Below are 17,149 nucleotides of genomic sequence, written 5' to 3'. Positions count from 1 at the left end.
TATTTTATTTCTATTTGAGTCCCCTTTGTATTCAAGAAAGACATTCGATTTATCACACTTCGTTTTAATGTAGGGTTCACAATTGAAAACAATTTTTAAATTTACATATACTTTATTAAATTGATTACTGAAAAAAACACCTAATTAGGTAATTTAAATGAATGCTAATTATAGCTTGTTAAATGAATACAAAGGTACATGGTATTGAGTTCATGAAATTAATGTCAAGTATATTAAACATTTAGGACAATCTTAAAGAAGAAATGGTAACTTCCCTAAGAATAGAGCTAGCACTCTGTCAAATGTTTGCACAACATAATTCTCAGAGACAAATTGTATCAATTTGGTGGTAGTTCCGTTTGGTCGCGATACGATTTATTCTGCTGAGAAATTTAATGGCAATTATTTATTTGGAGTTGCACTAACGAATTCTTTACTGATGTTGTTACTGATCTGTCTATTAGTCTGTATAGCTTAAATTGTCATAATTATTAAAATGCCAAACTTTACCGTTTACGGAAAAAAAAAATCGCGTGGTTGTTTTTGTAAACATTTTGTTGTGCACAAATAAAAGTGTAGAAAGTTGGGACTAATTTCAATGGCTTGTCCAGTCAACCTTCGAGAGGAGAATTAAAAAAAGGAGTCAGTTAAATCGTAAAGTATGAATAGTAAATCATAAAGTAATAAAATATATATAATATAGAAAAGATTGAATACTAATCAATATCTTTTATATTTATTAAATCGAGTCATGGAATGAACGCGATTATAGCAGATGATAATAAAATTATGAGCCTCCGGGCTTTATAAATTCACAACAAAAGACTAAAGCGAAGTACTGTAACAAACCGCTACCAGGATGAAATAAATAAGAAAAAAATTCGTAGGTAATTAAAATAAAGCTGAATTTATAAATGTTTACTCTAGAAATAGAGTAATAATATATAATAAGCATTTCCAGTTCTAATCTATATAATCTACCGCTGTGCCGCGTATTGATTACAAAATTATCTAGTAGATTCAGAATAATGCGCGTCAGATAAAATAATTTGGGTGTTCAAAAAACTGATTCGAAATAGAAATTATAAACAATAGATTTAGACAAAACTGTAAGGTAATTAAACATCTTATAACATTGCATCATTTTAAAATATTTGCTGGTTTTTTATTTTTTTATTTTGGAACGTTAATGTAATTTATATCCATGTGCTATATATACAAAATCGCTTTATAATCATTTGATTATATATTTTTTTATTTAGTTGAAATATTGAACACTGACAAATTTGAGGCATATGGTATAATGTAAGGTCAAGGAAACCAGAATAACACGAAAAACAAAAGACACAAAAACATAAGGGGAAGGAAGACGATGTCTCAACATCATAGAGTCCCATGAAAACTGGTATAGTCATTATTCTTAAAGTTAGGTTGTGATGTTGCATTTTAATAAAATCAGACAGACGTATTAAAATAATGTAAATCCAAATTATAGAAAAGATTAATACTACTTCTACGCCTACATACTGGAATTATGATATTTCGAAAACAAAATCGAACTATGGTAAAAGATATAACCGTTAAACACTGCCACAAGAATTAAACAGCACATATATTAAAACAGTAGTACTTTGTATTGTAATATAAAGGTATCAAGACGTAACTGCATGACCTCAGTACAAGAGTATATTCATCAACGACCATGCGATCTTCCCATAACCGTTGGTTCGATCAATTGACAATTCCCTCGTCTGCTTAACTAAAATAAATTGTCTCAAATACTTTTTAATTATAAATTCTTAAAATAATGATATCAGCACATTTTCTCGATAAAATCTTCCACTGTCATGTTGTATGGATTAGATATCGCTTAATAAAGATTACTGTGCCATTAAAGTAGAGCGAACCGCCTCGGAAAAATAAAACCATTCCTCATACAGTCTGGAAATGTTGAACGACGCGCGCGCAACTCCATTCCGCTTGCGATAGACAGTAACCGTGATAATAAAATACGTTAATGTAAATAAATAAATAAAAAATGGTGACGATTAAAAATGAGAAACAAACAGAGGACACCGAGAAACCAAAGAAGAAAAGTCCCCCTAGTTTATTTTCTCGATTATTTTTTCTGTGGACGTTTCCCTTATTCTATTATGGAAATCGTCGTGATCTGGAAGACGAAGATTTAATTCCAGTAAAATCTGTATATAATTCGAAAAATGCTGGTGATGTTTTGGAAAGGTAATAAAAATTATTTTCATTTAAAATTTTAATATAATACGAATAAAACTTCATTTTTTGGGCATTTAAATAGTATAATTATTATAGTAATATTTTTTATCAGTCGATAGAGCCTGTTAACTGTAAACACAGATAGGTCAAATCCAATTAAGCCCTGACTTCTTCTTTGATAGAAATACACATGAAAATCTATACGTTTCTTAAAAAGGTCAAGCGATGTTTTAATTAATTATGTAACTAATTTAAAACATATAACGTATTTTTGCGTTATCACAAATGTATGGTACATGAATGAAACTATAAGTTCTGAAATATCTAAATCCAAACACAATGTATGAAGAAACCTTTACATATCACATAGTACATTACTCTTTTTCGAATTAATTACTTCGCTACGAAGACGGCCTACTATGTATGTTACATGTGCGTTTGACAGATTATTTTTATAGTTAAATAACTCACACGTAACTTTTATGAGCTTTGCTTTTTGATTACGCGCTGAAATCGTAATTCGATAAATTACGTGTTAACTTTATTTCATTTATTTATTTAACCGACATGTGGTTCTTACATCAATGAATTACACACAGTACATATATTAATTATTATCTTTGTTATGATTATAATCATAGGTAAATAACACACGTAAAACTTTTTAATAATAGTGAAACGGAACAACTTAATAACTTATGTATTTCATTTGAGAAAAAGAGTAGTTACTGAGTGTCTTGTCGGTTCGATTCAGTTACACTTACAGCTCGAACACACACTATTGGAATAATAAAGTTCGTATATTGATTTTCATTTTAATATCATACGGCCAGTCTGGTTACAAAAAATGAAACCTTAAAATGTACCTAAAATAAAAAATAATGTGTCTAACATCAAATGGAAAAGGTACCGTAATCTTTATGCTAAATGTACATCATTAAGAGTCACTAAAAAGAAGAATGAAAAAAATAATATGTTGCACAAGAAACGCTAAATAAAAATATTAGTCTGTAAAAATAAGGCCTTTTTGCTTTAAGTAATCTATTAGAGACAAATTTTATCATGAGATAAATATAATAATCGGGATAGTGCAAACGCTATCTAATATAATATATACAATCTAAAATTAATTACATAAAAATACGACGACAAGGTTGCGTGGTAATTGCTTTTTTTTTAATTATTAAGACGGCAAATACTTTATTTATTCATAATCGTTTTGTTCTTAATATTGATTATGATAATTTATTTTTTTTAACATTATTAGTTTTACTTGGTAGGACAAAATATGTAAATTGTATGTAAATTTATTTTTCCCTTTAAAATATAATTGATAGTCATTATGAATTAACTAAATGATAATATTGTAATTTGTTTTAATTTTAAATAACTCATTAATTCAAAATAATTTATGGTAAAGTAAAAAATTATAATAATTTTATTCACTTTAATCACACTTCGGTAGATCTAGTAGCTTATCAATGACCCACTGTTGGGACAAAGGCCTCCTATTCTCTTAAGAAGGTTTGATTAGCCCACGGATAAGTTAATTTTTGGATAGGTGGAATATATTTGATTTTTTTTCCATCGTGTGTTATAATAGACTTATTTTCCATTTCCCCGATTATCATTGATAATTATCAACATATAACATCATGGGGAGGGTTTTATACTATCCGAGTTCTATATCATGACGGTCGATATATATACAGAGGCAGTGCCTAGCGGTTCTCCACGTGGTCGATTGGCGTCATTAAATAGCTGGTGTACCAAGTCGAACTTTATCGATACGTATACAAATTACATATCGATTAACTACGACTTGTTACATCAAACAATCCAATCGATTTACCTTCACAACGACATTCGTCAAGACGGAGTACTAATACATGGAAAATCACTTACAGAGCAGCCCTTAAGCTGAATAAAATGACTAAATTACGTAGTGATACTGGTGAAAAAATAAAATGTTTTGTCGTCATAATACACAATCAACCGCCTTAACCATTCGATTTTATTTGTGGTGAATCAACCCTCCATCAAACTCATACCCAATGATTGTTTTCATCAGGCGGTCGACTGCAACATTATTTTCTCCTACAATTATAATATCGATACAATCACCTTACTTCGATAAAATAAATGAATAAGTAAAACTTATCTTGATGATGAAAATAATAATGATGTCACAGATAACACGTTTGTATGATTCTTGCATACATTCTTATTACTTATGTAATTATTTTTTAATTGTGTCTGATTCATAAGTATAATATGCAATTATAATATAAAATACAATATTGTTTCCTTTGTGATATTGTTAATATTATAAAGTTGAAGAATTAGTTCGTTTGAATTTCAAGACAGTATAGGTCTCAGTGCATAAAACATAGTCAATCAAAATATAGATCGTGTACTACCTATCCTAGCTAGGCTAATTCAATAACCTATGTTAATCCTCTCCCAGAAAGAAGAAATAATATACATATACATACAATAACATACACCGGAAATGTCGCCTAAATAATTACAAGAAATATTATAATTAAGATTCACACGAAGTAAAATATGTTTAAGTAACTAAAATAGTGAAATGTAATTTTTGTATTTATATGTAGGTGGTAAGTGTACTTATGTGTGCGTGTAGATGTGTGTGTGTCAGTTGAGATTAAGTTATAGAAAGAATATTCATTCTTCTGTTTCATTGTACGTACTGTTTAGCAGGACTTATAGATGCTTTTATATTACACTGAGCTAGTGCTAAATTATATATAAATCGAATCGCTTAGTAAAATCATATTTCGCAGTAGGTAAGCAACAAATGTTATTTTTGCATCGTTTGACAATAGTAGTGTAAGGAGTCCTTTTCTGCTGGTATTGAATTCAATTTAAGATGTATAATCGTTTTACGCTAAAGAATTAAACTATAATTTAATCCTTTAATCTTGTCAGTTTGTATGTAACATATGTATCCAATATGTATCAAATTGCGTAAACATGTCGCTATACTTTTTAATCTGTATTATTAAATGAGAAGACTTTTATGTGTTACCATACTGAAAAAAACTATTAAGCAGAAGATGCAGAGTATATCGGTGACAGTTGTGGTATTAAGTAATTTGTAGACAACGTCTGTCGGTTGTTTGTTTGCATATTATATTATAATAAAAAAAGAAACGTATCCAGTCAAGCATCAAATAAAATAGTTATTATTCGTAAACATTCACTAATTATGTAAAATTTGAAACAACTTATTATTTAAAAAGAAAATTAAAACAGGTTCTTAATTTAATTAACAGGTATTTTTATTTGTTTCACAGCATAATATTTTTGGAATGGCATAAATCAAGAAACCAAGCTTGGTTAAAAAATTATATTTTACTGCCAAAGCACAATTTAAGGCGACGTCATTATACTTATTATAACACTGGCATATTTATATCATTGTATTAAAGAAATACATTATTGAATGGTAATTGGAAAATATCTACTCAATGCAGCAGCATTTACAATATGGGACCCTATTATAGACAGTCTGGTTTTATCTAACAAAAAGCTCTTTTAAAATGCCATCAATAAGTCCGAACAATATTTTTTATTTTCAATTAACAAAATTCAAAACATAAACATCAGAATAAGGAGTTGATTATTTAATATTAAATGTTGTCACCATATATATGTACATAATATACAAGAAAATACATTCAAAATGATTGTTTACAGATTGTTACTTATTATGATTAATAACTATTGGATTATTTACTTATTATGAATTATAGTTTACTTAAAAAATTACAATTAAAATACTTAACACTTGATTTGGCTGAAGGGCTGTGTGCAAGTCCGTCGGGGTCCACTACCCACTAAACAACAGTACTCAGTATTTTAGTGTTCCGGTTTGAAAAATGAGTAAGCCAGTGTAACTAGAGGCACTATGGAGATAACATCTTAGTTCCCAAGGTTGGTAGCGAATTGGCGATGTAAGGAATGGTTAATATTTCTTAGAGCGCCATTGTCTATGGGCGTCGGTGACTACTTTCCATCAGGTGTATTAAACCGCCACAATATTTGGGAACTAAAATGGGACACAGCTTCTTAATTCCCAAGTTATGTGAGCATTGTGCCTGTCGTTACGCTGGCTCACTCACCTTTCAAACAAAAAAGACAACAATGCAAAGTATTGCAGTTCTTCTGCAGAAAATCTGATAAGTGAGTGGGTGGTACCTACCTAGACAGGCAGACACAAAGTCCTATTATCAAGTAAAAACCTCTTTCTGTTTTTAATTTCTAATTTGAAGCTCTCGACCTCTAAAAAACTCTATAGCACTTACAGAATAAAACAGACATTTCTACAAAACTGAAATTCCTAATAATCATGTTCCTTAAAAGAATCAAAAGCCTCTAAAACTTAAATGAAGTTTGAGTTCCAGATGTACTACAAACGACACAAGGCATTTTCTTTCAATATATATATGAATTTTTCGTATGTTAGTTTGCGGATTTTACAATTTCAAATATCCTATGTGTAAAAATTCAAAATAATATACAGATATTTAATATGTTTTTTTTTTTACAGAAATTGGCTACACGAGGAAGCGATGGCAAAGGCCGGAGGGAGACAGGCATCGTTTGCAAAAGTTATATTTAAAACTTTTATATGGTCGTTTATACCTGGCGGAATTATGCAATTTATATGCATTTCATTGAGGTAAGAAACATTACATTTCAGACATTTATACCTTAACTCTGAAGAATATCATCCACCATTTAAAAAAAAAAAATTGATATATTTTTTTAAAAGCCGAGATGGTTCAATAGCCTTGGTAGAATCTTAACTTACTAAATTTAAACAATTCAATTTTAACGGCATGATAAATACATAATCAGTGGATAGCGATTATTCAGGTTTGCACAAAAACCTACCCCCGATGAAAATATCACTTAATTGAATCTTAGGTAAAGGGAATACCTAAGATTCAAAACATACTTATATCGAAAAAGTTATACATTTTTATTTTTTATTATGAAGAAAAAATATACATTCCTAAAAACTTCTGTTAACTAAAGTTTTAGTAAAGCCATTAAAAATATTTGCAGTACTCTTATACGTTAAATATAACCGAAGACTAGATTCCCTCCCTAGTCGTGTCAGCAATCGACATCAAAATAAATATTCATTAAGTCGTCAGCAACAACATGTCGTCAAAAATTAATGACATACGCCCTGTGTCGTTACAAAGCCTCACCAAACCGCGCTTGTTTCAAAACAACCTCGCTTTACATTTTTGTAGGACGGGAACCGTTTTTATTTCGTTACCAAACATTACACGAACGAGAAATTTAAAAATTATACGCGTAACATTTTGTAGTACTGATAAGTATTTAAATTATTAACATTTGAGGTCTTAAGCGAAAATTCGTATATAATGCATTGCCTCATCATTGTACTTTATAGATCCAAAATCCAATTAAGGCTTTTTTTGTACTTTTTTGGCAAGCATCTTATCGAGAAATATTCAGTAGCAACTCGGGGTTAATCATTTGGCAATGTTACATCTATGCCATCCGTGTTCTATCTACGGTCGGGTCAGGTTATGAGATGCACCACACACACAAAAAGAGACTCCTAATTAAAAGTGTTTTTTGTTAAATACAAGTTTATTTCTGATCTGTGGCTGCATGTGCTTTTGGATACAATTAATGACATTCATTTCAAGCTAATTTAATCCGACGCCGTTAAGTGTTGACTCATTTCGATTTTGCATTCCTTTACGATACTAATACTTTAATTTTATTTAAAATTGCATGAAACGGGATGTTATGCGTATACAACATCGTGCCCAAATTAATATTTAAATATATTATTACTACCTACATTAAAAATATATAGACGACTTCCGTGGTCGAGTAATGTGTACACCGGTTTTCATGCGTACGCCACTCCGAGGTCCCGGGTTCGATTCCCGGCCGAGTCGATGTAGAAAAAGTTCATTAGTTTTCTATGTTGTTTTGGGTCTGGGTGTTTGTGTTACCGTCGTAACTTCTGATTTTCCGTAACACAAGTGTTTTAGCTGCTTACATTTCAGAGTAATGTATGTGATGTTGTCCAATATTTATATATTTATATAGAGGAGCTATTTTTATTTAATTAAATAATTAATTTTATATAATTTAAACCCAATTTATTTTAACAGGACAGGAGCACCGTTACTGTTTGGTAGTTTATTGGAACATTGGTCAGTCAATTCTGAAATGACTCGTGAAGTCGCTTCGTATTACGCAGCTGGTTTGATATGTGCGAATTTACTGTCGGCCTTCTTCAATCATCATGGTAATTTTTACTGCCAGCAATTTGGTATGAAATTGAGAGTCGCCACCAGTACTGTTATGTTCAGAAAGGTAAGTTAATGTCAATTATATAAATCGGGATATAAAGTTCGAAATTCGAAATTAAATGGAATTAAATTTTATCTTTAAAAGGATCTTACACAAAATTGTTTTAATTTTTATTTTTTATTTTAACGCCATATTGTGAGTTAATTTTAATTTTGCAATTATAGGACACAAGTAACGTTTAAACAGCCACACAAAATTAAACCAATAATTTGATTGATTAGAAATAAACGTTCATTGATATTAATATTATATCTATAAAACATTCGTATCATATTTTTTTATCATAAAATCACAATATAGCAAATTACATATTATTCATATTAAACGAAAATAATATTTAAGCGCTTAAAACGTTATTACGTATTTATCATTGACATTACGTGCTTATCTGATAAATTAATTTGCTTCGCACCAAAAAATAAAACTAAATGTATATATTTTAGATTATGCGAATGAATAACGGATCGCTAGGTGAGACAACGGCTGGGAAAGTAGTCAATCTGCTCTCGAATGACCTCCAAAGGTTCGACCTAGCGTTCCTTTTCATGCACTACGTATGGATAATTCCGCTGCAGCTTGCCGCTGTATTCTATTTGGGATACGCTCAGGCTGGATACGCCGCAATCATTGGCCTGACTGCGTTGATAGTCATCGCCTTACCTATTCAAGGTACACTACATATATAAAATGACTTATCTTTCATTATACATTCGCTTTCCGATATTGAAGAATTCCAATCAAAGTTCTAACATTCTTTAAATACTAAGAAATAAAGCCAGTTTTTCAATTCGATATTCTAATTTAGAAGTATATATTTTTTTAATGTAAGTGATGGAAATTTATTTGACGTGGCAAAGAGATTTATTTAATTTTAAGTACTTATTTGCATTTTAATAAAAAGGAATGAGAGTTGGATTTAAGAAAGTTTTAATTTAGTAAGTCCATGTCCATCTTTAGTCTACTAATTATTATTGAAAATAGGTCGAGAAGCAAGTTTTTGCCGGCATAAATCCAATACCTGCTTTCTCCGATAATTTGTCATATAGCGATCTGCTTTTCTGTGTCTTAGTATCACGTAATTAAACTTCAATGACACTGTGAATTAAGCGTGAACCATAAATATATCAATATTAATATTGTGACATAACGGTTACGAGTTAAATTTTCAATAAAGAATTTGTGCTATGGAACCCGATAAAGGGATTACAATAGTAAGTTAAACTCATCACAGAACCCGATCTTGAAATGTAGAAGAGTAATGTCTTATCCAATATTGACCGTAATAATTACAAAATTTAGAGAATACAAGGATCAAAATCGTGTATCACCGTGGATCGAGTTTCTACGTTTCTTGTCATGATATAAAATTACATTATTAAAGAAAATCAGTGCTGCTTAGTTTGTTTGATTAATAAAGGTATTAACTGCAATTAAGATTGAGAGAAACCTTGTAACTATATACATATTTTAAAATTTAACGGCTCAAACATTATAGAATTTTGAAAATCTTTCAAGTTTAATTAACGTCGCGCACAAATAAGTTTAATTTCGATAATGATTGATTACTATAGTTTAACTTACGATCAACGAAACAAATAATATATTTGTTATGTATTTTCAGGTGTTATCGGTCAATTACTCGGAAAAGTAAGATTCCGCAATGCCGAAAAGACGGACGAACGTATTCAAGTTATGAGTGAAGTAATTAACGGTATACAGGTAAGAAAATTATGTTAAAAAAATAAGTGAATAATGAAATATAATTTATAATTAATAAACTTTAAATAAAGAAGTAGATCGTGATACTGTCTGGAAATAAAAACATGCAGGCTCATAAAAATAATGTTTCTCCAAAATATAGAAAAGATATACCAGAAGTATAGATAAAACGTCTAATAATTTATTATATCATTATTTAAACATTCAGTAATCGTATAATAAATAGTATTTAATAAGAATATTACATTTTGTTAATAATTCATTTGGGTCACCTTAGAGAATCACATAGTATGGTTTTTTATCGAAATGTTTGTATTTTAACTTTTGATTTTTTCTGAGTTTGTATCGTAATTATATTCCTGTTAATAAATAATTCGGGTAACTATATTACCGTCCAAACTTCTGCACTTTGACAAATTAAAAACTCATAAATATTTTAAAATACATTTCGCTTACAATATAAATATAATATTATTGTATAGCAAATACAGAACGGAAACAAACAACTCTTAGTTAAACAGATAATTTAGTATTTACTTAATTAACAACAGAGAAAGAGACAGGTGATATGAATCAATAAAAATAACAGATAACTCCGTCTATAAGTTTAACAATAAAGATTATGTCTCTTATTTCGTAAGATTCAGTTAACAAATTGATATACATTATTTTTACTCAGTGTTAAGCCAAATAAAATAACTTATACGTACTACAGACTCAGTAAATATGATGTATAAATGTAGCAGAACTGAGTCAATATATTACTAAAGATTTAAAAAATACTATTACCTAATCACGACTAAATTACTGGATAAAATTTTATTATGATTGTGTTATGGATAAAAAAGATTATTTGCCCCGGAAAATAAAAAGCTACCCAAGGGATTAACCTTTATAAACATGACAAATGTCTGCGCAAACGACACTGCGGCCATTTAATATTGGACGTGTGGTGTATAATGGGTTGCGAAAAACGCCGTGCAAATGCACATTATACGGGTAATATCGTTAAATATATTATGGGAAACTTGAAAGGTGAACTGAGTTGGAGCACTTTGTGACGTTTTCATGTCATTAAATTTATAAATTTTTGCAACCAAGGAAAATACGGGTTGATGCAAGTTTGGTCGATATTCTTCCAAATGTGTATTAACTACTCATAAAACATATTCTGTGTTAAAATAAGATCCAATCTGTCTCTTTAGAGGAGGAAACTTTTGCAAAGCATTTGGGCATTGACGGACTACTGATTTATTTCATATACAATTTTCAGGTTATAAAAATGTACGCATGGGAAATACCATTTCAAAAAGTAGTTGGAGAAAAACGTAAAAAGGAACTTAAGGAGGTTGAAATAGCAACAATCTACAGGACTATCTTTCTCGGCTTCATGATTTTCACTGAGAGAGCCGCAACGTTCATCACTATTCTGACTTATATATTATTTGGAAACGTACTCTCAGCTAACGTTGTAAGTATTAATATTGTCCACTTTATTTTGAAATTCGTCTTCATCAAAATCACTGTACTGAATCAAATAACATGTAAAGCAGGAAGGAATTATCAAGATAATTACGAACGGGTAAAAATATCGTGACATTGTTTTATCTGTAAGGTTAAACATAATATTAAGGACATCATTATAATATTTTCCCTCCAGACGATACACATTTCCTTCGACGTTTATTTTAGTTTAGTTCCATCACTCATTACACATTCTTATACTAGAAAGCGATGTTTAGAATTGTTGTGTTCCAGTTTGAAAGGCGAATGATCAAGTCAATTACAGGCTTAAGGGACATAACTTCTTAGTTCCTAGGGTTGTTGGTGCATATGCAATGAACATTATGGCAAATATTTTTACAACGCCAATACCGAAAGGATGGATGATAAGTGGAGATCACTTACCATCGTTTCTCAATTAGCACTCCACCTATAAATAAATAATAATACCGACAGTGAATCGTTTCATAATATAGATATATTATAAAACACATAGATTTAGATAGCTAATAATAACAGAATTTTAACGAATAATAAACGTGTTCAATGAACGTAACGTACACATGACTTCATCAGCGGTTATGTTTTAATAGAGTTATGAGATATCTTGAGCTATAAAAGTTGTAAATCAACTTGACTTTTATGATGTCTAGTATAATGTTTTCTTCAATGAGATCGGTTATCAGTCGAGAAACTATATCAAGGCTATTGTTTGTAAAGAATAACTCGATTGGTTAGTAATTTGTCAACAAAACTTTGTAACAAGGAACGTACTTGCAAAATTTTAAAATAGCCATCGACAGCCTTATTATAAATCTATTTAGAAAAACAGCAATCGAATGACTATTAAAGTATCATCGAGTAACTTTATATTATGACTTTTGTGGTTTTAGGTTGTATCAACTCCTTAATAGTACATTTCCTATATTTTGACTTGAATTCACTTTCTCATAAATTTGGAATATAATACCAATGAACACAATACAAAGTTTAACCACAGTAACTCTACTACCAAAAAAACCGAAATAAATAATATTTATAATTACAATAAGGAATATTTATGCATTTGATAGCATTTTCAATAATACAGTAACACTATTGAACCTCAATTGCAATTTTTTTTTTTTATAAAAATAATATATTTTAGAAAAACAGAAATGTACAATTCATTTTTGTTTTTTCTGAAGATAGTTAAGGTTAAAAGTTAACAATTCAAAACATTTGTTTCTCTTAACATATGTACATAATATGTGTATTGAATAATCTTATTACGTGAAATTGAACAAGGCGTTAATAAATAATTTCGTATTTAATTTGCATTCGTGTTACAATTATTCTTATCGTAAATAAAATACTTTCATAAATTATGTTATCTTGAACGTATTTTGAGACAGCACACACGACAATATACTCTATACAACTTCCATATACTACTTATATACAACTACTAACTTCCATACAACATTAACTTATTAAGTTACAATATTTAATATTGGGTATATTTTTTTCGTGTAACAATAAATACCTTATATTAGATGATAGGAAAATAATGGTCTTTCTTTTTTATATAAAATAGATAGACGGACGAGCCACCATTGGATGGATCTTTTGATTTGATATTGATACAGTTCTTACACATATCATTCGACCGACTGTGCTTTTCTGTAAAAACTCACTTCGTATCTCATTCGTGAAATGTTTACATCAATTTACAGTCATTTATATATAGTCAGATGTAACAGTGGTTTAATCTTAACAAATATAATATCATTTGTATTTTTTTTTCTATCTTTACTCTTAGTCAACTCACACATACTAACGAAAGCACTTTCGTCACTCACACGCACTAATTTATGCCGATAATTATACGTGGATGGACGCACCTTCGTGAGTGAATCGATCTTTACGCTATTTGGATGCGTACAGATTGCGTGTATCTTGTGTCATAATTATTATCGACAATATAACACTTTTTGACATTTCGCTATCGTGTTCCGCGATGAGTTTTAAGTGTGTCCAAACAGAATAGCTGAACATTATTATCTAGTCGCAATGCTTAATAACTTAGATTGGAGAATCAATAATGGCATGCATAGAATTTATACAAGTGTGTTTAAATATTGATCAAAATAATCACTGCAACTTGCCAGTAATGTTAACTTTTCTATCACTTCTTGAATCTTTAAATAATACGCTCTTACGAACAGTTAGAACTATTAAAGGCCCATACAATTGTGTATTTTGAAGGCCAGAGCCCGTCTGGCGAAGTACAGCGCAGAGCATGCTTGTCTACGCTAGACGATCAACGGAGATGAGTAAAAGTCAGGTTGATAACGAGCAAATTTTTTGTTTTTCCTAAGTTTATATTACTTTGAACACGTTTTGATTACGTCTGCGGATGGAGCGATTGTTAATCACCATCCTGATAAAAGCGATTTCTCCAAATCGGTACGAAATAAAATCATAGAAATATTTTCGTACGAAAGTTTATGTTGTATTTTATTTGATTCAAACTTTCTCGGCCTCCCGGGCAGCACGCCTAAGATATTCCATTTACTTTCATTATGTATTCAAAATTAAATATTTTCTGAAAAGTTTCTTTCTTCTTCTTAAATAACAATAATGTTAATGAAAACACAATATTGTGATATTGTATTTTCATTATAATTATTGATTGACAGTAAAATGCGCATCAGGATGTCCCGTGTGTCCCGGACTTTAATATATTCTACAACTAATACTAATAATTGATTAAATATACTATAAAAATAAGATATAAGTTTTAATCGTGATAAACGTGATCAACGAACAAGGGCGAATTGCATAATGATAACACACTCATACGATACTTATTATGATAAATGACAGAACACAAAATGATCGCAAAGCAACATTTGTGGTTTACTGAATCTTATCGCTTATTTATTTAACAAAGACTTATTACTGAAGAAATAGCAGATTACGACTTGTCGTATATTGTTATTTAAACAATGTAGTTGATCCCGGCAAATACGCTACAAGCTAAACATATATTTAATATCAGTATTATACTAAAAATAATAAAGCAACGTGTTTTTATAACGATTATGACCGTTAAAGTAACTATTTTATTTTGTTAATTAATGAGATCGACAAGTATATAAAACACATGGATCTTAAACGAAGATTGTAGATTCAAATCATCGTCTCTTTGATCGATGGTGCAGGAAAACATCGTTTGAAAACATGTATGCATGTATGTTTCAGGTGAAATTCTGTCACATGTAAACAGGTTCTAGAGCTGTGTGGTAACCTCAAAACTTTCTCCTTAATAGTGGGGTGGGGGGTAAAGGCAGGATAAAAATCTACAGCATGGGATATTTATGGGCTGTCATCTAACATAGCGTTCAATTATATGATTTTTTCAAAGATATGTCATAACGAATATTAATTGAATTTTCCATTCAGCGTATTAATAGAAATTCAATCAATAAATTTAATTATTTAAACGAAACGATCAAACCCTATAGTAACTTAATATTTTAGACTTTCATATTGAAGCCTTCGCTGTATCACAATAAGGGCTATTTTTAAATATCTGTTCCGTATAAAAGTGAAATCATGCAAACGTTTTGAGTGGCAATATGAGGCGAGTTTCGAATACTTAATGAGTTACTAGAACAAAAAAATCAATTTTGCAGATTTACCCGTTGCAGCAGTTCATAAGCGCAGCGCAGTTGAACATTACATTCATTCTGCCCTTAGTGCTGTCCTTCACCGCCGAGCTCTTCGTGTCCTTAAGAAGAGTACAGGAGTTCTTAGTCCTTGGTAAGAAAAGGTCCTATGGAAGCTAAACCAAATACCTTAAAATATTTTTATTGTTATAATGGTTCGCATCAGCTCATCTGGGTACTCACTCATTCTACAGCTATACATTAATACTTTGTGTACATTTATTTCAACACAATATCTTAGATCAAATGGCTGTTGTTATAAGGAATAGCATTTAAACGAGCCAATGTATAGGGAATTTTAGGTATTCAATTTGATCCTCTATCAGTGCGCAAAAAAAATACAAAATGTTGTTTATACCAGCGTTTACAAAATATTTTTTTAAACTCTTACTTTATATTCTAAAACACTTTACCAAGGTCTAATGGCGGTGGTAACACTTACTGCCAGGTGACTCATTGACCACTGTTTTTACAGGGGATTAAATTTTAATTTCAAAACTTACTTTACGTTCTGAAACACCTTTTCAGTATAGAAAAACTGAAATTTATATAATTTATGTTAATTATGACTTATTTTCTTGAGCATTGTACTTTACATTATAGACTTCAAATACTTATAGATTTTGCTTTTACGTAAAATTGAAGGTTAGTAATAACTTAATGTCAAAATTATTTCGTCGCCAGCGACTTTGTCTGTGTATTGTTTTCTTGGCCCGGGTAACATAAATGGTTTATTATTAATCAAATGGTAAACCATGTTTTTCCATTACCTTCACAGAGCGCATTCCATTTGACAGTGACATCTTAGTCTTGACTGAATGCTGGCTACCATGTAAAAATAATACATATATTCCTAATATCCAAAACTACACTTCACTTCAGACAGTTAAACATTTAAATCAAAGTGACGGTGTTGTTGTCTACGTAAAATCCGATCTTTCCTTTACATACCATGAACATGATTTTCAAAATTCAGCCTCTGGCTTAATAATTATTCTTAACTCCAACAATGCTATTCTTTGTATATATCGATCACTATCTCATGGCAATATTGACTCTTTTATTTCTTGCCTCAATATTATTGTTCCCTGTCTTGATAAATACAAATCAGTTATAATTACAGGCGATATTAACATAGATATAAAACCGTCTTTAGATTCACGTTCCCAGGATTATCTTAACACCCTTGCTTACCGTGGCCTCCATCCCGCTCACACTTTCCCAGCAAGAGGCAACAATTGTTTAGATCATGTCATATTACGCTCAGAGTCTCCGGCCAAAACACTCATATTTAATTCATTCATCACTGACCATTCTTCAACTCTCATTGGTCTTGCAAATCGTAATTGTCTTAATCACTCGAGTTATATTACAAACAAAATATTCAAAACAAATTGCGAAAAATTAGACAATGTATTGAAAAGTCTAAATCTTCACTCTATAACCTCTATTTCAAATCCGGATATTGCTACTGATAAACTTGTTAAGTCCCTATCTTTAGCAATGGCTGAATCTACAACAGTCTTAAAGGTCCCAAGAAGAAAGAGAACATTAAAACCATGGATCACTCAGGGTTTATTGAAGTG

At 30.3% G+C, this 17,149-nt stretch overlaps 1 protein-coding gene across 1 annotated transcript in view; it reads left to right on the top strand.

Annotated features, from left to right (window-relative positions):
• Positions 1-1,904: 1,904 nt before the first annotated feature.
• Positions 1,905-17,149, top strand: part of LOC113392352 (ATP-binding cassette sub-family C member 4-like) — a 32,098-nt gene continuing 16,853 nt past the window's right edge. The window contains exons 1-7 of the mRNA XM_026628737.2: positions 1,905-2,241; positions 6,809-6,940; positions 8,427-8,631; positions 9,072-9,297; positions 10,250-10,347; positions 11,621-11,818; positions 15,531-15,657. Of these exons, the coding sequence (XP_026484522.1) occupies positions 2,039-2,241; positions 6,809-6,940; positions 8,427-8,631; positions 9,072-9,297; positions 10,250-10,347; positions 11,621-11,818; positions 15,531-15,657 (1,189 nt within the window). The 5' untranslated portion in view covers positions 1,905-2,038. The remainder of the gene's footprint in view (positions 2,242-6,808; positions 6,941-8,426; positions 8,632-9,071; positions 9,298-10,249; positions 10,348-11,620; positions 11,819-15,530; positions 15,658-17,149) is intronic.

The sequence above is a fragment of the Vanessa tameamea genome, chromosome 5 (assembly GCF_037043105.1).
Source record: "Vanessa tameamea isolate UH-Manoa-2023 chromosome 5, ilVanTame1 primary haplotype, whole genome shotgun sequence".
NCBI classification, from domain to species: Eukaryota; Metazoa; Arthropoda; class Insecta; order Lepidoptera; family Nymphalidae; genus Vanessa; species Vanessa tameamea.
This window is presented reverse-complemented; position numbering and strand designations above follow the sequence as displayed.